This window comes from Myotis myotis, unplaced genomic scaffold (assembly GCF_014108235.1).
Source record: "Myotis myotis isolate mMyoMyo1 unplaced genomic scaffold, mMyoMyo1.p scaffold_m19_p_9, whole genome shotgun sequence".
NCBI classification, from domain to species: domain Eukaryota; kingdom Metazoa; phylum Chordata; class Mammalia; order Chiroptera; family Vespertilionidae; genus Myotis; species Myotis myotis.
In genome coordinates this window covers 10541742-10565089 of record NW_023416401.1, presented here as the reverse complement: position 1 = coordinate 10565089, position 23348 = coordinate 10541742, and the positions used below count along the sequence as shown (strand labels likewise).

Below are 23348 nucleotides of genomic sequence, written 5' to 3'. Positions count from 1 at the left end.
CTCGAGTGCTCTGCACACCCAGGCACATCCCACCTCTGTGCCTTTTCTGAGACTGCTGTTCAAAGCTGAGATGTCCTCCCCACGCATGTCGTCTGCTCCAGAGGGGGTCACGGGCTCCCTCCCCTCCCCCACAAAGCCCCCCTGGTCCTCTGCAGTGCCTGGGCACCTGCCCACCGCAGCCATGTGTCTGTACAATCCCCCCACAGTGCCTGGACTGGATGTGGGTTTGTACATGGTTGTCACTCGCTCCTGGATACAAGTGTGCGGAAGGATGGCTCTATGAGTGTGCCACCTACAGCTCCAGGGAAGGCGTGGCTGAGTGAGGAAGGTCCCGCCTGCCAGAGGCTATGGTGGCTTAGGAGAGAGACAGACCTGGGGACGAGAGTAGTCAGGACAGGTGGCGAGGTGGAGGGTCTGGCGGTCTTGAACGAGAGGAGAGAGGTGCGAAAGCATTCCAGGCAGAGGGAATCATTCAGACGCCTGGCCAAGCAAGGAAACTCTCCCATGCCCTGCCCTCTCTGGGAGCTCTTGGGCAGTGAGGGGCGTGTGCGCAATGCTGCAATCTCATCAGGCTACTCTGTGGCTTGAAAAAACTCCTGATGGCTTCCGAGTGAACACCACTGCCAGAGAAGACAGCAGAAAGAATGGAGACTGCACCAAGATGTTTATAACCGAAGCACGGAGATAAGACATCTATAAAATAATAAGGCAGACGTGACAAGTACCATGTAAACTATACCAATAAGTATAATTTATGGGAGACCAGGGAAGGGAGAGATTACTTTAAATGGGGGCATCAAGTAAGGCTTTAAGGAGGAGGCGGATTTGGGTGATCTGTAACAATGGGCAGGTTCAGGCATGTGAAGGTGGGAGGAAGGGCATTTGGGGCAAAAGAAGTAACTGAAGACAGGCATGGAGGCAGAGAAGCCCCAGGTGCCCAAGGCCAGCCGGTGTGCAGGCTGTTTGGGAAACAGGGAATAAGATGGGAAGTGCTGTGAGACCAAGCGTGAAAGGCAGGTTCAGGAGATCACGGACCAGACACGACTTCAGTCTGTGCCAAGGAAAGCCACGCAGTGCACGTGAGCAGACCTGGACGTGGTTTTGATGAGCAGACCTGGACGTGGTTTTGATGAGCAGACCTGGACGTGGTTTTGGTGAGTGGACCTGGACGTGGTTTTGATGAGCAGACCTGGACGTGGTTTTGCAGGATTACTTGGGAAGCAATGTGATCCATTGGGATTGGGAGCGGGGAGCAGACTCTTAAGAGAGAAGGAACTGGGGCTAGTGCAGGGGTCCAGGTGACCGGGGATGAGGCCTGACCAAGAGATGCCAGTGGGGGCAGAGGAGAGGATGAGTAAGGAGACATGGCAATGCGCCAGCTCTTCCCAGCTGCCTCTCCCCAGAAAGGGAAATCAGGGCTCGAAAGCAACGGACCCAGAAATAAATCCGAGTCTCCTCTATCGATGGTCATATGTTTTGAGTCCAATAACCTTTGTTACTTTTGTTTTTCATTAGAAACAATGGAGCCGACAAATAAAGTTCTGTTCCCATCCTCAGTCTGGCTCCATCCTAATGAGCCGTTATCTTGTGATACGGTTCCTTGGCCCCGCACGCCTCTGGGAAGGGTCCCCGTAGCTGACTTCACAAGCCTTATGCTCAGTTCAGCAGCAGCTGCTGACACGAGCCCAGTCCCGATAGCCTCCCGGCCGGGTTAAGCAGCCGCCTGGAAGAATTATCAAAATTCTGGTTCCCTTGACTCCATTGCCAGAAGTTAGGAAAGGGGAAAACAGCCTGTGAGCAAGTCCCAGTGCCTGTTTCTGAAAGGAGAAGTTTTCCTGGCCTTGCCCCTTCCACTCTCTGGTCATCAGCCTGTCAGTATTCAGAGAGCAGGAAGAATGGCCAAGGAACAAGGACAGACAGGTCGTCACGACTGGCTTTCTGGCTGGCGTCTGTGGAGTGCGCCTTATCTCGCTCAAGTTCAAGCCCTGTGATGAATGCCTGCTCCGCCCCAGCCTTGCCTCTGGACCTCCAAGGACTGCAAACGCACAGTGACTGATGGACGGCGTGTGAAGCCAGGAAACTGCCGCCTGTATGTTAGGGGAAAACAGCAAGCCCTTAAGATTCCAGAGATGAAAGTGTAAATGGACCGAACACAAGGTGGCTCACAGGACCTGCGCTGTTTCCATATATGGAACGCACGGTGGTCACACTCTTTGCCACGCGTCCTTCCCCTCCCCCATCCCACTCTTGAATGAGAGGGAAACAGGAATGCTTGGCAAGAGTCCTGATTCCAATAAAGGGGGAGGGTATATTCCCTACACAAAGTTTAGAAAAACTGGACCCCCCTTCAGAAATGTACATGCAAATTTCATTTCCAGATTCTTCCTAATAGATTTCTTTAAAAAATTTTTTCTAAGTTGACTTTTAGAGAGAGTGGGAGAGAGAGAAACATCAACATCAACTGGCTGCCTCCTGCATGCCCCCTGCTGGGGATCGAGCCCGCAATCCAGAATGTGCCCTGACTGGAACTTGAACCAGCGAGCTCCTGTGCATAAGTCGACACTCAAACCACTGAGCAACACCAGCCGGACAAGATTTCCTTTTCTTGTAGGGAAATCTGGGATGGGGATGGAGTGGATGACAGGAAGGAGATGACATTAAATTCGGAAAGCCATTTAGGTAACCTGACTTCACCTGAGGGTAGGAGGCAACGAAGTTCCCAAGTAGGAGCTTTCTGCACTGGACTCCCTGCCGCCACCAGGCCGCATTCCTGCCTGTCTCCCCTTCCCCAGGGTGGCGAACCTGTGACGTAACTAGAGTCCTACTCACTGGGACATTCACTGAAGCACACTGTGTCTAGGACAAGAGAACAAGCACATGTTCAGCAATTCACGAAAAAACAGCCCACTTCCCAGGAAGCCTCCCACTAGATGACTGTGCTCGCAGGACCTCCCACACCCCCCAGGCCTGTGCAACATGCACGAGAGGGATGACTGTGGGCCTCCCACACCCCCCAGGCCTGTGCAACACACACATGAGAGGGATGACTGTGGGCCTCCCACACCCACCAGGCCTGCGCAACACACACATGAGAGGGATGACTGTGGGCCTCCCACACCCCCCAGGCCTGTGCAACACGCACATGAGAGGGATGACTGTGGACCTCCCACACCCACCAGGCCTGTGCAACACGCACATGAGAGGGATGACTATGGACCTCCCACACCCACCAGGCCTGTGCAACACGCACATGAGAGGGATGACTATGGACCTCCCACACCCACCAGGCCTGTGCAACACGCACATGAGAGGGATGACTGTGGGCCTCCCACACCCCCCAGGCCTGTGCAACACACACATGAGAGGGATGACTGTGGGCCTCCCACACCCCCCAGGCCTGTGCAACACACACATGAGAGGGATGACTGTGGGCCTCCCACACCCACCAGGCCTGCGCAACACACACATGAGAGGGATGACTGTGGGCCTCCCACACCCACCAGGCCTGCGCAACACACACATGAGAGGGATGACTGTGGGCCTCCCACACCCACCAGGCCTGGGCAACACACACATGAGAGGGATGACTGTGGGCCTCCCACACCCCCCAGGCCTGTGCAACACACGCACGAGAGGGATGACTGTGGGCCTCCCACACCCACCAGGCCTGCGCAACACACACATGAGAGGGATGACTGTGGGCCTCCCACACCCACCAGGCCTGCGCAACACGCACATGAGAGGGATGACTGTGGGCCTCCCACACCCACCAGGCCTGCGCAACACGCACACGAGAGGGATGACTGTGGGCCTCCCACACTCACCAGGCCTGCGCAACACGCACATGAGAGGGATGACTGTGGGCCTCCCACACCCACCAGGCCTGCGCAACACGCACATGAGAGGGATGACTGTGGGCCTCCCACACCCACCAGGCCTGCGCAACACGCACATGAGAGGGATGACTGTGGGCCTCCCACACCCACCAGGCCTGCGCAACACGCACATGAGAGGGATGACTGTGGGCCTCCCACACCCACCAGGCCTGCGCAACACGCACATGAGAGGGATGACTGTGGGCCTCCCACACCCACCAGGCCTGCGCAACACGCACATGAGAGGGATGCCTGTGGGCCTCCCACACCCACCAGGCCTGCGCAACACGCACATGAGAGGGATGACTGTGGGCCTCCCACACCCACCAGGCCTGCGCAACACACACATGAGAGGGATGACTGTGGGCCTCCCACACCCACCAGGCCTGCGCAACACGCACATGAGAGGGATGACTGTGGGCCTCCCACACCCACCAGGCCTGTGCAACACGCACATGAGAGGGATGACTGTGGGCCTCCCACACCCACCAGGCCTGTGCAACACGCACATGAGAGGGATGACTGTGGGCCTCCCACACCCACCAGGCCTGTGCAACACGCACATGAGAGGGATGACTGTGGGCCTCCCACACCCACCAGGCCTGTGCAACACGCACATGAGAGGGATGACTGTGGGCCTCCCACACCCACCAGGCCTGCGCAACACGCACATGAGAAAGATGATGGAACACAGCAAGATTCGGAATTATCCACAAAAGGTAAGCAACGTGTTTCTCATGTATGTCTAAAGTTCCCTCTTGCTACAGAAAGCTTAGGAAAGAAGTTGTATTAAAGTTGTAGACTGCAAGTAAATGAATCTATAGACAGAGCTAAAGGGAGATGGAGATGAAAGGCACTATATCCCAAAGCCCCGCTGGGCGTGGTTTAGGACAGCCCTGACTCAGAGGATCCAGGACTACGCCACGGTGGTAATGCCGAGGGGGAGGGTACCGACAGCTGGACTGGCATTGGGCTGGGGAAAGGTCTGCTGAGGAGATGATCAATTTCTAAGTCCTGGGTGAAGGGGTGAGTTTTGGCAGGGAGGAAGCACTTCAGGCACTGGGGAAAAATATGAAGAGCCATGTGCGCAAAAACAATACTAATTCCATCTTTAGGAGGGAGATAGTAAACTTGGTCCCTCCCCCCAAAACTAGGTTTTTTGTTATTTAGTATAAACTGACAGTTTATAGTTTATAAGCTTATAGAGAGAGCCTTATCATAAACCATATATATCAGAACTGCAATGCCCAGAAAAAATAGCATTTTTAGGCAGATTCCAGCTTGGAAATAGAAATTCTCTGATTTCAACATGGAATGTTTCATGAACCTACTCACTGGTAAATAAAAATTACCTTCTGAGATTTTGATTATTTAAATGACTCTTTTTATCCTATTCTCCCCAAACTCATTTATCACTTATAAAGAAAATGCCTTTGAAAATAAACATGCAAACATTTATATCAAATACATAATTCTGAAAATAGATTTCATAAAGAAATTGTTAACAGTAAGAAATTTCACATTCCTTTTCTGGGGGCTACTTTGACTTTTCAGCTATGATCTATTTGATTAAATCTGATTTGAATTAAAAACAATACAAAACTCTATTAGGCTGATGATGCAAGGGAATTTTTAGCTTTGCGCTTATATGTAGAGAGGCTAACGTGTATTTGAGCTCCAGCAAGGGTGTATCAAGTTCTATTAATAAATCTTCTGGAACACCGTGTTCCAAATATACATTTTTCTTGTTTAGCTTTCTAAATCTGCAATCGAAGTAAGTCTAGTTCTAATTTTTCCCATGTTCAAAATTCTAGTCTCTCTCTACTTTCAAATGCAGTTTGCAATTCAACCTCTTAGTTGCTTATTATACACCTAGTGCTAATCTGTAGTCATAACTAAATAACGACTCTTAATAACACATATGCCCAATCTCTCTGGGTTTCTAAGCCATCAACAAATTATTTTCTCAAAATTTTTACTCACGTGTTCAATTTCAATTACCTACATTCTTATTTCTGAAAGTGCTGAACTGTTTAAGGTATGCTTACATTTACTTTTTAGCTAATTCAATGCTAGGTCAGAGAGAATAAAAAATACCAACTGTCTGAAAATGCTCCCAGACAAATCGCAAGCTTTAGCTCTGGGCTCTTCGAAAAGCACATCACTGAGATACCCACAGAAGGCTTGGCCTTTATTTAAGAGAAAACAGGGATATAATTTATTTTCCCATTCCTACGTGCTTTAAAACCATTAACTACATTCTCTCCTAAGTCCACACATTCCTCATCATAACATCCTCTAACACTGTCTAGGCCATCTTTTTCTTTCTCTCACTTTTTAAAAATTGTGGTAAACACACACATATAAAACTTACCATCCTAACCAATTTTAAGTGTTGGATTCAATAGTGTTAAGTATGTTCACGCTGCAACACAGATCTCAGGAACTTTTTCATCTTGCAAAACTGAAACTCTGTACCCATTAAACAACTCCTCATCCTCCCCTCCCCCAACCCGGGCAACTACCATTCTGTTCGATGAATCTGAATACGTAGGTACCTCATGTAAGTGGAATCATACAATATTCGTTCTTTTGTGACTGGCTTATTTCACTTAGCGTAATGACCTCAAGGTTCATCCCTGTGGTAGCACGGGACAGAATTCCCTTCCTTTGTAAGGCTGAATAATTATCCCACTGTATGTACGCACCACATTTTCTGTACCCATTTGCCAACCTTTGGGCTGTTGCGAATGATGCTGCTACAAAAAGATGTGCAAATATCTTTTTGAGACCTCCTTGAAAGCAGAAGTGAAAATGCTGAGTCATCATTTTTGGAGGAGCCTCCAGACTGTTTTCCATAGTGGCTGCACCATTTTATAATCCCACCAACAGTGTACAAGGGCTCCAATTTTCCCACATCCTTACCAACACTTATTTTTCAATAGTAGCACTCATAATGGGTATGTTTTTAAAAATTAAAAACTTTTTCCTACATGCCTCATAGTAAAATAAGCTATTTACTGAAGAAAAATTTTAAAACAGAGATTAAAAATAATTATAAGTTCCAAACCAATATAACAACTGTTTAACATTTTAACATATATTCCTCTTGTCTTTTTTTTGGGGGGGGGGGCATAGATCATATTTTAGGAAAGAGAAAAATAATTTGATTTTTTAAAAAATATATTTTTATTGATTTCAGAGAGGAAGGGAGAGGGAGAGAGAGATAGAAACGTCAGTGATGAGAGAGAACCACTGATCGGCTGCCTCCTGCACAACCCCCACTGGGGATTGAGCCTGCAACCCCGGCACGTGCCCTTGACCGGAATCGAACCTGGGACCCTTCAGTCCGCAGGCCGATGCTCTAGCCACTGAGCAAAACCAGCTAGGGCAGGGGTCGGCAAACTGCGGCTCGCGAGCCACATGTGGCTCTTTGGCCCCTTGAGTGTGGCCACGAAGTTTCAACCACACTGTACGTGCACACCCACATGTGGTATTTTGTGGAAGAGCCACACTCAAGGGGCCGCAGTTTGCCGACCACTGAGCTAGGGCAATAATTTGATTTTTATAATCAAACTAGAGGCCCGGTGCATGAAATTCGTGCACTGGGGCAGGGGTGGGGGGGTTGGTCCCTCAGCCCAGCCTGCACCCTCTCCAATCTGGGACATCCCTCTCACAATCCAGGACTGCTGGCTCCCAACTGCTCGCCTGCCTGCCTACCTGATTGCCCCTAACTGCTTCTGCCTACCAGCCTGATCACCCCCTAACCACTCCCCTGCCAGCCTGATCGACGCCTAACTGCTCCCCTGCCGGCCCAATTGCCCCAAACTGCTCTCCCCTGTCGGCCCGGTAGCCCCCAACTGCTCTCCCCTACCGGCCCAGTCGCCCCCAACTGCTCTCCCCTACCGGCCCAGTCGCCCCCAACTGCTCTCCACTACTGGCCCAGTCGCCCCCAACTGCTCTCCCCTACCGGCCCAGTCGCCCCCTACTGCTCTCCCCTGTCGGCCCGGTTGCCCCCAACTGCTCTCCCCTACCGGCCCAGTCGCCCCCAACTGCCCTCCCCTGCTGGCCTGGTCACCCCCAATTGCCTTCCCCTTCTGGCCCGGTCGCCCCCAACTGCCCTCCCCTGCAGGCCCAGTCCCCCCCGACTGTCCTCCCCTGCCAGCCTGGTCCCCCTCAACTGCCCTCCCTTGCAGGCCTGGTCGCCCTTAACTGCCCTCCCGTGCTGGTCTGATCGCCCACAATTGCCCTCCCCTGCCAGCCATCTTGTGACCACACGGGGGCGGCCATCTTTGACCACATGGAGGCAGCCAGCTTGTGTGAGGGTGCGACAGTCAATTTGCATATTACCTCTTTATTATATAGGATGGAAACATGGAGAAAAATCTTACGTATTAATAAAAATATTTTTTTTTGTTCACTGAAATCTTCTTTTTAACACTCTATCACACACTTTATTCATTTTTTTAAAAATAAAGGAGTCTTCATGGGATCCCTCATCTTTTTAGCTTTTTCTAGTGTGAAAATAACACATATACAGAAAAGTTTCCATACATGAATATACAACAATTCAATTAGTCTAAGGCAAGTATTCCTATTATCACCCCTCGGTCTGCTGGAGAACACTCCCAGTGCCCTGGTCACCACTGGCAGCTTTATGGTAACCACTTCCTGGCTTTTTCTTATACTTCTACCACCTGCATCTGCATTCCTCAATACTGTAGTTGAGTTCTGATTTTCCTTGAACTTCATATTAGTGGGATTACACAGTATATATACCCTTTGTATCTGGATTTCTTCACTTAACATTCTGTGAGTGAGGTTCACACATGTTGGGTTTGCTGTGGTTCATTCATTTGCCCTACTATCCAGTACTCTATTGTCTGAATATACAACAATTTATTAATTAATTCTACTGCTGATGGACACTATGAACAATGATGCTGTGAACATTCTCATATGTGTCTCCTGGCGTGCAAGGGCGTGCCCTGATGTTAGGTACACCCAGGAGAACAGAGTGTGTATTTGTTCCACTTTAGTAGATATGCCTAACTTTTCTGTTTGTACAATTTAGTTTTTCTCTAAAGGTCTTCAGTAACCACATCATTCTTTGTCTATTGCTTTTCTTATTCCTGCTCCGGCCTCTCTATCAAATCCTCCCTGGAAACTGTTACATCCGACTTCATGACCATCGCGCCTGCATCTTGGCCAGCGTGGCTTCTTGTACTTTGGTCAGAGCCATGCTTCTCATCATGTCGCATGAAGAAACACGCTGTGGGTGCCTGTGGTGCACAGGGTCCCAGGATGAGTGGGAAAGGATACAAGAAGGCGGGTGACAGGTCCTTCACATCAGGTGTTACAGCTGAGTCGGAAAAGGGGCACACGGACAAGAAGGTAAGTCTCGATGAGGCAGTCCACAGGAAGCAGCAAACAACTGGTGCAGATAATGAGTGCTACGGAAGCAGAGGAAGAGGCCTTCGGGAAACACAGGGTGAGGCGTGCAAAGGCCACAGTTGGGAACTCCTGCGCTGTTTAGAGAACGAGGAAGGATGAGGATTATCCTGAAATGAGGATCCATGTCATATTCAGTTGCACCGGGGCAGCATCTGTTTCTCAAATTTGAAGAGTGAACTTGTTGCCAAACAAGATACATAACATAATAAAAAAATGAGTCTGTCAGTTGAAAACACTGCCTTGTGTCACAAATGTACATGCAAATACAACTCCAGAACACAGTTCTGAAGATATTTCTGGAACCAGAACACTGAGCCCCTGAGGCCCGCAGAGATCTGTGCGTCACTCACAGGTCACACAGCACTCTTAAAGCGGCCCGCTAGCAAAGACATGCTGCTGGTCACAAAGAGGGCAGGTCACGGAAAGAAGAACTGAATCAACACAAAGACACCAACCGCAGGCAAAAACTCCCGGCATCTTTCTGTGCAAAGGATAGCAGAGGGCCGATGACGAGTAACAGCTGGACTTTCCATCACTTTTGAGGCTGCTCTGAGGGGTCACTTAGCCGGATATTAGAAGTTACAGCCCCCCTAATGAAGAGAAGTGCCACACGGCACCAATGGAGTCAGGAGGCCTGGGTCTGGGCCTGCACTGCCCCTGCAGCCTTGTGACGGTGGGTGACAAGGCGATTCCCCTTATTTTCTCTGTTCCTAAAATGAAGGGGGTGAAACAGGGTTTTAAAAACCTCTCTCTCTCTCTTCTAAACTGATGCTGAGAGCAGGGCACCTTTTGGTCCACTTCCTTACGCACGAGAGAAGCTCGTGCCTGGCTCCTCCGGCCTCTTTCTTTATTTTATTTTATTTTTTTTAAAATATATTTTATTGATTTTTTACAGAGAGGAAGGGAGAGAGAGAGTTAGAAACATCGATCAGCTGCCTCCTGCACATCTCCCACTGGGGATATGCCCGCAACCCAAGTACATGCCCTTGACCGGAATCGAACCTGGGACCTTTCAGTCCGCAGGCCGACGCTCTATCCACTGAGCCAAACCGGTTTCGGCCGGCCTCTTTCTTTAAACCACCACTACATTTCCCACAAACCCTGAGGCTTAGACCAGGAAAGGTGCGCAGCCTGACACTGTCCCCGAGAAATGAAGAGAACTCCAGAGAATACTGTGTTTTCACCACGTCAGCAGTGTTCGTTAGCCTGGGCTGCTGGAGGTGAGAAGCGTGCGACAAACGAGCCCAACCAAAGAACGGAGCTGGGAAGCCTGGCTCTTGGCTGCTTCTGTTAGAACTTGATTACGTGCAGCTCTCATATGCCGAGGACTAGTGTGGAAATTTAAAACAAGGAAGAGGCCTCTTATTTCCTTTCCAGGAGTGATTTATACCCCAAACCATTTTTTTTCTTTTTTCTTTTTTCTTTTTTTTTGCGTGGAAAGGGTACACTTGTAAGATAAAGTCAGGGTCAACTCTAATGGAAAACGTGAATAAATCTGCATGGAATGGACAGATTTCCCGCCCCTCCCCCCCAATACTTACATTAAAGTATCTTTTAAAAATACTGAAATCGGGGAAATCTGTACTACCAGGTTTTCAGTTTCTGTATATTGAGAATAGCACGTAGAGTGAGGAGACATGGATAAAACAAAAGAAAGAGCACGGTAACTTGGCTATGGACACAGAGCCCCTGATTAGATAACCTGGCTCAGCCTCACTTCACCACACAGAACTTTCTAGACAAAGCGATGCGTGAGTTAAATGAGGTAACTTAGTCCTACCAGAGCTATTGATGTGATCACGAAAAATGGAGAATAAATGGTAAATTATTATAAACGAAATCGTATCTTAAGGTACTATTTAAAAAAGCCTTACTAGGATTCCTTCCAAACTGAAACATCAAACACCCGGCCAGTTAAATCACACCACTAAGGAACCTTTCTGTTCTGAGGGTGTGAACTAGTGACTGAGTCCTCCTTGGGCTTAGGTCATTGGCTGGCTGTTCTGAAAGACGAGGCCATACGTTTCTCAAGGACAGAGATGATACCAGCTGTCCCATGTAGGTGTCCTACAATTGCCCCAACTTTTATTCTGGGTCCTCATCTCTACAGATTTACAATTCTTCTGATGTCATTTCCTGAATAGTATATAAGTTCTTAGAGGATACCGAAAAGTACGATGGACACGGGTTGTTTTCTGTTCCTTCGCTGGCTATGTCAGGACGAGCGGCCTTTGGCTTTCACTACTGTCAAAGCCCTCACTCGCAGCCGTTCCTTGAAGCTGTGGCTCCTCATCTATTACCGACTTGGAAACCAGACGGCGAAGCTTGTTAAAATCGTGTATCTAGCAAGGAGAATCAGGCTGTGAGCAAGGACTCAGGCCTCTTCTAGTGATACGGGGCAGGAGAAGGACTTGGAGTCACCTATTTTGATTACTTAGAACTTATAGCCCAGTTCTTGGTTTTGATCTAGAAAAGCGAGGTCGTTAGGTAAGTGGGAAAATAACACTGGCTAACAATTTCTGAGAGCTTACTTTATTCTAGGAACTTTGCATCATCTCTTTTAAATTTCTCCAGGTACCTCAGGAACCAAGCAAAGCTGCGAGATAGACCTGCCCTTGAGGGAGAAACTGGTGCACAGTGAGGGCTAGCCAGCCTGCCTACGACCACCGGCTGGTGGAGTCCTGCAGTGTCCTGCCCGTCTCTCCATTGAGATGCTTGGGGGGCGCTGGTTTCGGGGTCTATATTCTGTCCACAGCCGTTTCCACACTCAGAGAAATCAAGGCATCTCAGAGTCCTTCAGGGTCGGGCTCTTTTCCTTGCCATCTGCATCCCCTAGTTTAAGTAGGATTCCTCATCTGAAGAGGAAGAGAGTAGAGAGGCTGTATCTTTGAATGCTGCTGTAGAAGCTGTGTCCCGGTAGAGGAAAGCCCTTTAAGGGACCACCTCTGGCAAGTGCCGTGCAGGCAGGGGTTGCTCAGTCAACACTAGCTGAACACATGAACGAGAGGCAAGACCATCCCTATGCAATCGAAGCCTTATAAAAGCACGGTGTTCGCCATTGGACGCTGTCGATCTTTCCTCGGGGACTCAGAGGTCCAAGGGCTGTGGGACACCACAAATAAGTGTAATGACCAAGAGCCAACATGGTTCTGTGTCCCCATTAGATCCTGATCTGAAAAACCCTCAATATTGGATTTGGTGTATTTCTTCAGCAGGGACTGTTCACAGTGAGAGGCTATATGAGGGAATGTGGCGAACATGTCCACAGGACTAAAATACTGACTGGTTCCTCATTTTCAGATCCTATAGCTTAGGGCTGGAATAGAGATGGCAAAACAGAGATGAAGGCATTTTTTTTTTTATAGTGCCTGCTGCTATTATTTCTCATCTGTGTCAACAGGAAGAATGTCGAATGCACTAATTTGATAAGACTGATATTTGTTTAATGGCTGAGGTTGTCAGAAACAAGAAAAAATAACAAGGTACATTTTTTGAACACTTTCCTGGTGAAACTTCTGTAATGTACATTTAAAAGAAAGACTGCTTTCACTCCCCAAAATATGGTCTTTTGCTACAAACATATTAGAACTTAAATGGAGAAAAATAAGATCACTTTCTACTAAAGTAACCACCCACTCCAGCCTGTAACATTCTGGGATACAACTGAAACCATGGACACGATGCTCTAAATACAATTCAAATTCACAATAGCTTATCTTGGAGTGGTGAATAGCGAGAATGATTCACTCATTTACCCTTTATGGAACCAGTGAGTGTCTGGGGGTTCAGCATATGAGTAAAGCCACCAGCCAACACAGGCTGAGGCTGGCTTTGTGACTCTAAGTGTATTTTTAGCAAATGGGCACCACGACAGTCAAGGGAGACGGTGCTCACTGGTAGTAATTCCTTACTACCTCGGGGGCCTAAACGAATCAGGGCTGAAAGCTGAACAAAAGGTATCTCCAAAAAAGAGGGGGGGGAAATCTAAGGAATGCACTCCTAAATATTACCAAGTGTATACATTAAATATCACATAGTTAATGACACAGGGAGAAGGACCTATAATAATAAGACTACCAGGGGTCTCATTTACAGCATCTTGTCATAAGGACTACTGAAAATTAAATAAGGCTGTTTCTAGCTGCTACTGCTATCAATTAGCCAGCAGCCACTTCCACAGCCATAATAACTGCCACATGCCCGCAGTGTATTTCCTCTGGGCGCTAATTCCAAACACAGGAGGTCAGCGCTGCAGACTGCACTGAGTAGACCAGCGTACAGCCGAGTGCCCTGCTAGTCAGATTTTGTTTTACAAAATGAAGTGATTCAGGACGTCAGAATATTTTAGATAATTTAGCCTAGTTCCGCTCCTTAAACATATGAACTAGATTATATACTTTGTAATAATTTAACCTTCACTTACCCAAACATTTTCTATGCCATGCTACATGCTTTATTTTTGTTCCTCTAGTTTCACAAAATTTAAACAATGATCCCTGGTCTAAGTTACGTGGTTATGCTGCCAATCAGGTGACTCATGTCAATGTCTAAAGGCTTTTATTTTTAAAAATGGGAGGAAAAAAATCAGTCCTGTGAAACCAACACTTTAGTTTGAAAGATGAAGATACCAACCTGGGAAAAAGTTCGGTCTCAAAGGGTCATCCTTTTATCTGTGAAAGGCACCCCCAGCCCCACTCTGCGGTTTGCTCCTCACTCCAGCCCCTGCCCCCCTTCCTTGTGGGGGTCCTCAAACCCTGGTAGTGATGGGGGTTCCCACGACCAAGACCCCAAGTGCTGGACAACAATAAAGAGTTAATGCTCCTCCTGAACTCTGGAAGAAACCAGATTTCGTCAGTGAGGTTTGGCAATGTGAGAAACCCTGTAACCAATTTCATTTCCTGATAAATGAACGGCCCACAGGGGAAAGGCGGCCAGGGAGCTTCAGAACCGTTGAGAGCTCCGACTTGACTGAAAGGTTCCTTGAAGGAGCCAGCCTGTCTGCTGCTTATCATGCCGAGCCAGCCAGCCCCATGCACACGGGCAGCTGCCAAACTCCACCACAGCGCCCTGCAGCAGGGAGCGGGCTCCATGGACGTGCGGTGCCCTTTAAGGAGTGACCCTGCTCTCGGACATCCCTTCCATCGCAGTGCGCCTTTCCCCTGGATGGCTGGAGACACATGCCCATTAAAATTATTTTAGAGCAGCAGATTTAATGGTCTTCATCATTTAAATGTAATCCCCTCATCCAACCAAAACCAAAATGTCCTCTGCATGCAGTTTAGACTTAGAGTCGGGGAAAGGCAATGTCTGCAAACAAGCAAATACTCAAATGAGTAAGAGTAAATGTAGACAGCCAACCTGTGAGCGCTTACAAAGGACAGAAAGTATCTCCAAGTACCGAGACACGTTTACCTGGAAAGTGAATAGTGTAATCAATCACAAGATCATTTACATTTTAAGGTTGAAATGAATAATGAATATCGGCATGTTTAAACTAAAAGGCAATTCTCATCAATATGACCATACATGCTGTATTTATGCTTAAAATCTAGAAAAAATCTTAAAGAACACTTTTCACATTAATTCAGAATTGGTCAAACATATCCTTTAAAATACATTTGTTGAATTCAAGTAAATTTTTGTCAAAGGTTAGCCTGCCATTGAAAGTATCTAACTTGGGCTTGCTTAGGAAACATACACGGCTACCCCGCAGAAAGCAGTCAAATGAACACTTGAAGGCGGGAGAAGGGGAAAAGTCCTAAGTAATGGCTTCAGGCCCTTAATTATAAGAAATAAAGAAAACAAAATCTGAGACTAGTGAGCCTTCCGGAGGCTTGGCCGGCCTGGCAGAAGGACAGCTGGAGCTCATTAGCCCGCCCGGCCGCAGTCACGGCAGTGAGGGGACCGCGGGAGCGTCAGAGAGGGAAGGGTCGTTCGCCAGCAATAACCCAGGAATAGCGGGTAAAACAAGGAACGAGGGAAAGCCAGCGGCCCTTTGCTTCCTCTTTAACCTTTAACCTTTAATCTATTTTCTCCCTCTCCCCATGGTTTTGCGTTCTTTCTTTGCCTTCAGTTGTAGGGTCTTGGGGACACTGACTTGGGGGCCTCCAGGCCTGGGGAGGGTGAGGTCTGTGTTCACCTGCAGGGCCTCAGGTTCACCTGTGGCGTCAGGACTGCCTGTGCTTCATTAGGTCAAGTCTCTGGTAACAGAAAGAAAAGACGGAGGGGAAGGCAGTTTCCTCGGTTGCGTTAAAGCCACGCCAGTTGTGACTCTTGACCGGTCAGCGAATTGAAAAAGATGGCTGCTTTAACATCAGCGGTTTGGTCTCCACAAATCAAGAGGAAAAAATGAAAATCTCTAAATATTGGGCTTATGAACCACTGCGAATTTTAATTACCTACACATATATTAACGGCGTAGTACTTTTAAGTTCAGAAAATAAGCAAAACTGGAAAAACGGAAAGGTTTAATTTAAAAATGGGGCTCATTACCTGTGGTAGGACAATTAGTCTGGTTCGCAACATGAAAACTGAGTTATTTAAAGGATAATCGCCAGTGCTTTGTAGAACAGAGCTACAAATGACTACTGCGTTTAATGGCCAAAGGACAGCGGAGGCCTTTAATTAATCTCAAGAGCTGTTTCTCGTAAATATTCTGCAAAGCACATGAATTTCTTATACAGTGAGTTTCAAGAGCACTGAAACGCTTCTGTTTTCTTCTGAATGTGGCTGCTTGCAGACTGGCTCACATTCAGGAGCTGCGTGGGGGAGGGCGGGGGTCAGGGAGGAGCCTGCAATGGAAAGGCGACGTGCCTGGGCGCAGGCCTTCTGATAAGAGCATGGCGAGCGGCGGAGGGGACAGGATTTCCCTCAGACACTCCTCGACGAGAAGTCCAGGTCAGGGGCCCAGCTTCACCTCCTCCGCCTTGGTGAAGGACAGCATGATTTTTACAGTTCGACGATGCAGCAGGACCCATGATCCCGGGGCCTGGGCAGTCAGGAGTCTGAGATACTCATTGTGAGGAGACCCTCTTCCAGGATGCCCCTCCTTTTCAATCAGCACCTTCCTATAGGGACTCTCCCACTGCTGTGCTCCTTACCCCTCTCTCCATCACTCAGAAATGCTTAATTCAAGTGAGCAAATGCGCCCACTACACCTAGCGGAGGCACAGAGGGACTTGGTGAAGGCGACATAAACAGGGAGTCAAGGAAGGTCAAGAGGAAAACAATTTCTGGATCCTTACTTGGGAAACTGGCTTAACTGTGGATGTGAAATTTCATCCACGCTTGGATGACGGGGGTGGTGGGTAACGCTATAAAAAGTCAGAATTTTTCCAACACTGAGAATTCAAAACATTTACTACTGTGAGTCTTGGAAACAAGGAATGGTGGTTTAAGTTCTGAGGTGGGGAAGCAGAGGGATCAAAAGAATGTTTACTCTGTTTTATAGAAAAAAAATTTATGAAGTGCTCTTTCCAGTGGAAGACATAATTACTATTTTCTGCTGGGAAACGTTCTGGCTGGTTTACAGTAAGGATCTGATAGAACATGGGGAGAGTTTAAACCCCGTGCACTCACCAGCTTGCTAACACGGTTTCCTACATTGAGGCTGTGGTGCTGTTTACTCTCCATTTCCATGGAGCAATGTCAGAATGTGTTAGCAGGGGCACCTTGTTAGTGGACAAGCAGAACAACATTAACGTGAGTGTGAGGAAAGCCAAGCCAAGCCAAGCCAAGCCAACCAACAAACCCCACCCACCCTTTATCTTACTACTCAAAGTAAGTAAATATTTTCATTTTGGGGGAATAATCTTCCTGTGTATCTACATTTGGATGGCTGAATACACACACACGTGCAATTATAAATATAAATATGAACATAGTCGCAATCATATGGAAAGTATTACGCGTTGAGCCTGGAAGACACATTAAGAAAAACTGCCACGCCTTTCTAGTTCTAGATGACACTACATTTTTCCTACTTTTGGTTTACTCGCCATGCTACGAAGATTATGCCAGAAGTAACCACTGAAATGTGTTCTGGTGAAACATACTCTTGTGATTATTCAAGTAATTCACCACTCCAATGGCACAGCAAGCACGGTGCTGTCCAGGCTTTGAGACAATCGTCCACACAGAATGATTTTTCTGGAGCCATTTTGCATTTTTCTGAAGAATCATCATGTAAAAATGTAGTAACAATTTCAAGTGCAGGACTTTTGTACCCTGGGTTGTACATTCTGCTTTGAGACGACCTTTGGAGATGCTGCCTAAGTATGACTTCAGGTCCTTGCGAATCCGCCTGGAAGAGCCATGGACAGGCTGTGGCGGCCACGGAACACACCACGGCTGCCACTCCGAATAGCGCGACACATCATATATTGATGCTTTTCACCAGGAGCGAGACACGTGGCACCGAGAATAGCAGGGGAGCTCCACAAAAGGACTTCTTTCCCTTTTCCCTTTGGCAGTGTTGTTTTTCTGGTCTCCGATTATATTTTTTAATTGAACTCTGGCATTTGTTAGGTGAAAATGACCAAACTAATTGTTTCCTTCTTTTTTGCTTATTGAGATTATCACACAGTAAAATTCACTAATCTTAGTGTTCAATTTAATAAGCCTTGCTCTTTGCATATAATCAAGATATAGCATAGTTTCCTTGTCGTAATGGTCCCCCTCCTGCCCCTCTGCCCAGGACTCCCTGCTGTCCCCTGGACCAAGGCAGCCAGTGACATGCTTTCAGCCAGTTTTGCCCTTCCTAGCATTTTACTGATTTCTGATCATCTAAGTTAACTTTAATGAGTATACTGCTTTTAAAATTATTAGCACTTGTTCTAATGGCACAGGAGGGTAGTCTACCTTGATAAATGTGTCACGTGCATTCAGAAAGAATGTGAACACTGCCATTTTTAGGTGAAATGTTCTATGAATATCAATCAAGTATTTTTCAGATCTCCTATGTCTTTGGCCAATTTCTTTTTGTCTAGTTGTTCTACCAAATGCTAAGAGAGGAATCTGAGTGTTTAGGGCATTAACATTTAATTTAATTATTGGTATGGTCAGGTTTGGGTCTACCATGATATTTTTTATTTTCTAACTAGAGGCCTGATGCATGAAATTCATGCATGGGTGGGGTCCCTCCGCCTGGCCGGTGATCGGGGCTGATCAGGGCCATCTCGCCCAGTCCCGATCGGGGCTGATTGGGGCCAGTGGCTGGGGAGGGGCCGCGGGAGGGACCGCAGGAGGGCTCCAGGGCATGTCAGGCCCATCTCGCTCAGTCCCGATTGGCTGGACCCCAGCAGCAAGCTAACCTACCAGTCGTAGCATCTGCCCTCTGGTGACCAGTGCATGTCATAGTGAGTGGTTCAGTGGTCTTAGAATATCATTAGCATGTTATGTTGTGATTGGTTGGTCAACCAGACACTTAGCATATTAGGCTTTTAATGTATAGGATTGAATCTTCTGTGTTTCATTCCTTTGTTCCTCTTTTCCTGACTTGGGGGAGGGTGAGTGTGATTTGAATATCTTTAGATTTGTATGTATTTTAATTTTTCTGTTGGATTTTTAGCTATTCATTTCAAAATTATTTTTATAGTGTCTGCTCTAGAGATTATACATTTTTAACTTTTTACTGTCAATTTAAAGAAAATAATTTACTACTTCATGTAAAATATTGAACATCACACAGGATCACATCATCCATCCTGTCCTATTTACACTACAGTTGGCATTTACCAACTTCTGGTAAATATTCATTTTTGGGGGGGTGGGGGGGAGAGAAATCACAGTTTCCATCTGGTATCATTCACATCAGTCCAAAGAACTTCCTTAGCATTTTTTATACTGCAAGTTAGTGGGCAACAAGTTCTTTTAGTTTCCTTTACTTGATAACATCTTTATTACATTTTCATTATATTTTTTTGTTTGTAAATCCTCACCCAAGGGTATTTTTTCCATTGATTGTTTGAAGAGAGTGGAAGGGGGCAAGAGGGAGAGAGAGGAGAGAAAAAAGAAAGATGAGAGAGGATAGAGAAACATTGATGTGAGAGAGACACATTGACTGACTGCCTCCTGCACATGCCCTGACTGGGGCCAGGGATTGAACCTGCAACTCAGGTATGTGCCCTTGACCAGGAATCAAACCCACGACCCTTTGCTTAGCAGGCCAACGCTCTAACCACTTAGCTCCTGGCCAGGGCTCATTTTCATTCTTGAATATTATTTTCATTGGATACAGAATTCTGGGTTGTCAAGTGTTTTTCTTTTGCACTTTAAAGATTTTGTTCAAGACTCCTGGTACCTAATAAGAACTGACATGTTAACTGGATTGTTGTTTTCCTGTATGTACTGTTTTTCTCATGGCCTTTATCACTAGCTTTCAACACTGTTGACAATGGTGTGCCTTGACGGGGGATTCTTTGTGTTTATTGAGCTTGGTGTTAGCATCTCATATCTGCAAATTTCTGTCTCTTTTCCATTTGTTTCTTTTTATGGTTCCTATTTCTCGGCTGAGACTTCTTGTTTCTCTGCTGGGCTTTTCATGCATTGAAAACATTTTTCATGCCATGAAAACACTGAGGAAAGTTAAAGTAACTGCTTTAAGATCCTTGTCTTTTAGTTCCAACATCTGGTTCATCTTGGGGTTGAACTCAATTGATTTTCCTTTATGTAGAGAACGTGTTCCGTTTTCTTGGTGCCTTGGATGTCGGGAAGTTTTGGATTGCACCCGGAATAATATTAAGTTGTGGAGATTCCTGTCTGGGCTTGAACCTCAGACTTATTTTGTGTAGCAGCGCCGATTTCTATTCAGATCTTTTGTCTTTAGCTGGGCTGCTTACAGTGTAGTCTACAGATGTGTGGGGAAGGTGAGTCAGAGGTGTGGGTAGACAGAGTGTAGGGATCCCTTCTCTCTTCTTCTTCTGAGATTCCTCCACTATTTTCAGAGTTCATGGGTTCTCAGCTTCTCTTTCTGGTTCTCCAAGTCAGAAAGGCTACAACTTTCCCCTCGTGGCCCATCTCTGCTGTGTGTGCCATGGACTGCAATCAGCCCTAAGCTAAAGCCTCAGGAACAGGAGGTACATTTACCACCTCCCATCCTCCCAGTGACAGTACACTCTCCACTAGAACTTCCCGCCTCTGTCCCTTCTTCATCGACAGGTGGTGAGTCTGGTCTTAGCTCAGACTTTGGGCCTTTGGCTGAGCTGCTGTTTCCCATGTGTGGTTCGGGGGTCACTCAGACGCAGACATACAGTTGGGGATTCCCCTCTGGCTCTTCTGGGATTCCTCTCCTCTCTTCAGCACTCAGGCTTTCCCAGCTTTACTTCTAGGATTCCCCAGGCCAGAAAAACGAAACTTTTCCATGTGACCTCCTCATCACCCCACCATCAAGGCTGTGCTTAGCCCCAGGCTAAGAGGCATGGACATGGAAATTCCTTATATAACTTCCTATCTCCCTCCTCGACATGAACACGAACTCCCTGCTATAGTCTGTTTGCTTCTATTCATTTTCCAGCACCTAAAACACAGATGTGTTGGTACTATCTGTCCAGGCTTTATAGTTGTTTCTGCAGGGAGTGTCATCTGGTAGGGAGGGTCTTAATCCATGATACCTAGAAGCAGGTACTCTCAAGATGATTTTCAACCACACTGCATTGATTCATTCAATAATATTTAATGAGTAGCTATTCTGTGCAAGGCTGAGTATTATGCTAGACTAGAGGCCCAGTGCATGAATTCATGCACCAGTGCGGTCCCTTGGCCTGGCCTGCGGGATCGGGCCAAAATCGGCTCTCCCATAAACCCCGAGGGGTCCTGGATTGCGAGAGAGTGCAGGCCAGGCCGAGGGACCCCACTGGTGCACAATCGTGGCCAGGAAGGGACGCGGGAGGTTGGCCAGCTGGGGAGGGACCGCGGGAGGGCTCCAGGGCATGTCTGGCCCATCTCACTCAGTCTCAATCAGCTGGACCCCAGCAGCAAGCTCACCTACTGGTTGGAGCTTCTGCCCCCTGGTGGTTAGTGCACGTCATAGCAAGCATTTGAGCAGCCTTAGCATATCATGAACATATTACGCTTTGATTGGTTGAATGGACGACTGGACACTTAGCATGTTAAGCTTCTATTATATAGGATGCTATGGAGAGGGAATGTAAACACAGAAAATACAGTAAGAACTTAAAACCAAATGAAAAAGGTTAAAATATATATGTACATGTTTATATACAATATAGCATGGGAACTTTTGTTTAGTAGCATAAAACTGGAAATACTTGAATTTCTACCAATAGCAGAAGGATAAACCATGGCCGTATAATACTAATTAATAGAATACTAAGACCTTAGTGGAAAGGAAGTCACTTTGTCTCACAACATAAATGTTTCTCATTAACAATGTTGAGCAAAAGGAGAAAGGTGCAAACAAACAAACCCCTGCATGATTCCATTTATCAAAAGGTAAGAAACGGAAAATCATATTGCTTGGGAATATACACACAGATGGTAAAATCATGAAGAACTAGAGGCCCGTTGCAAGAAGAGATTCGTGCAATAGGCCTTCCTTCCTCTGACTGCTGGCTCTGGTTTTCCTCTGGCACCCGGGACCCAGGCCTTCGCTCCAGCCACAGCAGAGAAGCCAAGCCTGGAGGCTTCTCCGCTCTGGCCGCAGCAGAGAAGGCAAGCCTCTTCAGTCGTCAGTCATCTTCAGTCTTCAGTCTTTGCTCAGGCCGGAGCCTTCAGTCTTCGTTCCACGCCTGCATATGCAAATTAACCTCCATCTTTTTTTGGGTTATTTGCATACTCATCCTGATTGGCTGGTAAGTGTAGCAGAGTGACCCCAATTTGCATGTTTCTCTTTTATTAGTGTAGATAAGACTGTCATCTCCAAAGTCAGGACAGTGTTTATTTCTGGGGACTTCTGGGCTGTTGGCAATATTCCATTTTTTGATCTGATTGGTGACTGCATGGCTACTTACTTTATAATTATTAAAGTACGCAGCTATAATTTATGTAGTCATCTATATATATTGCTCACAATTCACAAAGTGAAAAAAAAGGGGTGGTTTATTAGTAGATGGAGCCTTGACTACATTCTAGACATGATGCATGACCATGAGCAAGGTATTGTCCTTGTGACTCAATATCTGCCTGAAAATGAATATAAAATATGTCCCTTCCAATCTCTCTGAAAGACTAATGAGCAATAATACACTTACCTGATGCCAAAGAAAACTTGACTTTAAGTGTTTTTAAAAAATGGTTTTCTATTTAAAATGTAAGAGTCATTTCTGTTTAAAAGAGCAGTAAAAATCCTTTTCTTTTTAAAATATGGTTTTATTGATTTCAGAGAGAGGAAGGGAGAGGGAGAGAGGGATAGAAACATCAATGATGAGAATCATTGACAGGTTGCCTCCTGCAGGCCCCTTATTGGGGATCAAACCCAAAACCCTGACCAGGAATCAAACCCATGACTTCCTGGATTATGAGTTGATGCTCAACAATTTAGCTATGTTGGCCCGGCATGTAAAAATCTTTTTGATGAGCAAAGACCCTTTCTGGACAGAAATGATGAGCCTGTAATCGACTCTTTCTCAATGTTGGGGTTGTTGGATACTGGGCTTTTCTTAAGAGGGCATACTAGTAGTGATCTTCACAATCTAGTAACTGGCACTGTTTCAGGCAGAGGTCAGGAAATCCCCTGAAATATCTGTTCAATTCACATTTTAAGCTGTGCTTAATTAAAGATCATATCATTATTTCTAAATTTTCAAAAATAGATTAGGTTCCTAGCAACTAGTGTGCAGTGTCCCGACACTTCCTACTGGCCTCAGAGCTCCCAGGCAAGAACCCTGTAAAGAACCCGGCTGTGCTGAATTGCTTGGAAAACAACACTGCTCCATTAGCTAATTAATTATCTCAAGGTCACGGGTAAGCATTAACAGCATTCACCTTCTCAATGAATGACGCTAGGCTTCCCAGGCCTCGAGTCCTCTAAAGCCAGGCATGCAGTAGTACAGAGCAATTTTA

The 23348-nt window shown here is 46.7% G+C and overlaps 1 protein-coding gene across 15 annotated transcripts in view; it reads right to left on the bottom strand.

The window, feature by feature from the left end:
* The window catches only part of DYM (dymeclin), a 248237-nt gene that overhangs the window by 8698 nt on the left and 216191 nt on the right, over positions 1-23348 (bottom strand). The window contains exon 18 of one of the 15 annotated variants that reach the window (XM_036322091.1): positions 732-2087. The exons of 13 other annotated variants lie outside the window; for them this stretch is intronic. In XM_036322091.1, the coding sequence (XP_036177984.1) occupies positions 1662-2087 (426 nt within the window). In that variant the 3' untranslated portion in view covers positions 732-1661. Of the gene's footprint in view, positions 1-731; positions 2088-10003; positions 10040-23348 lie in introns of those variants that run through there. One more of the 15 variants, XM_036322100.1, reaches the window with a different exon arrangement.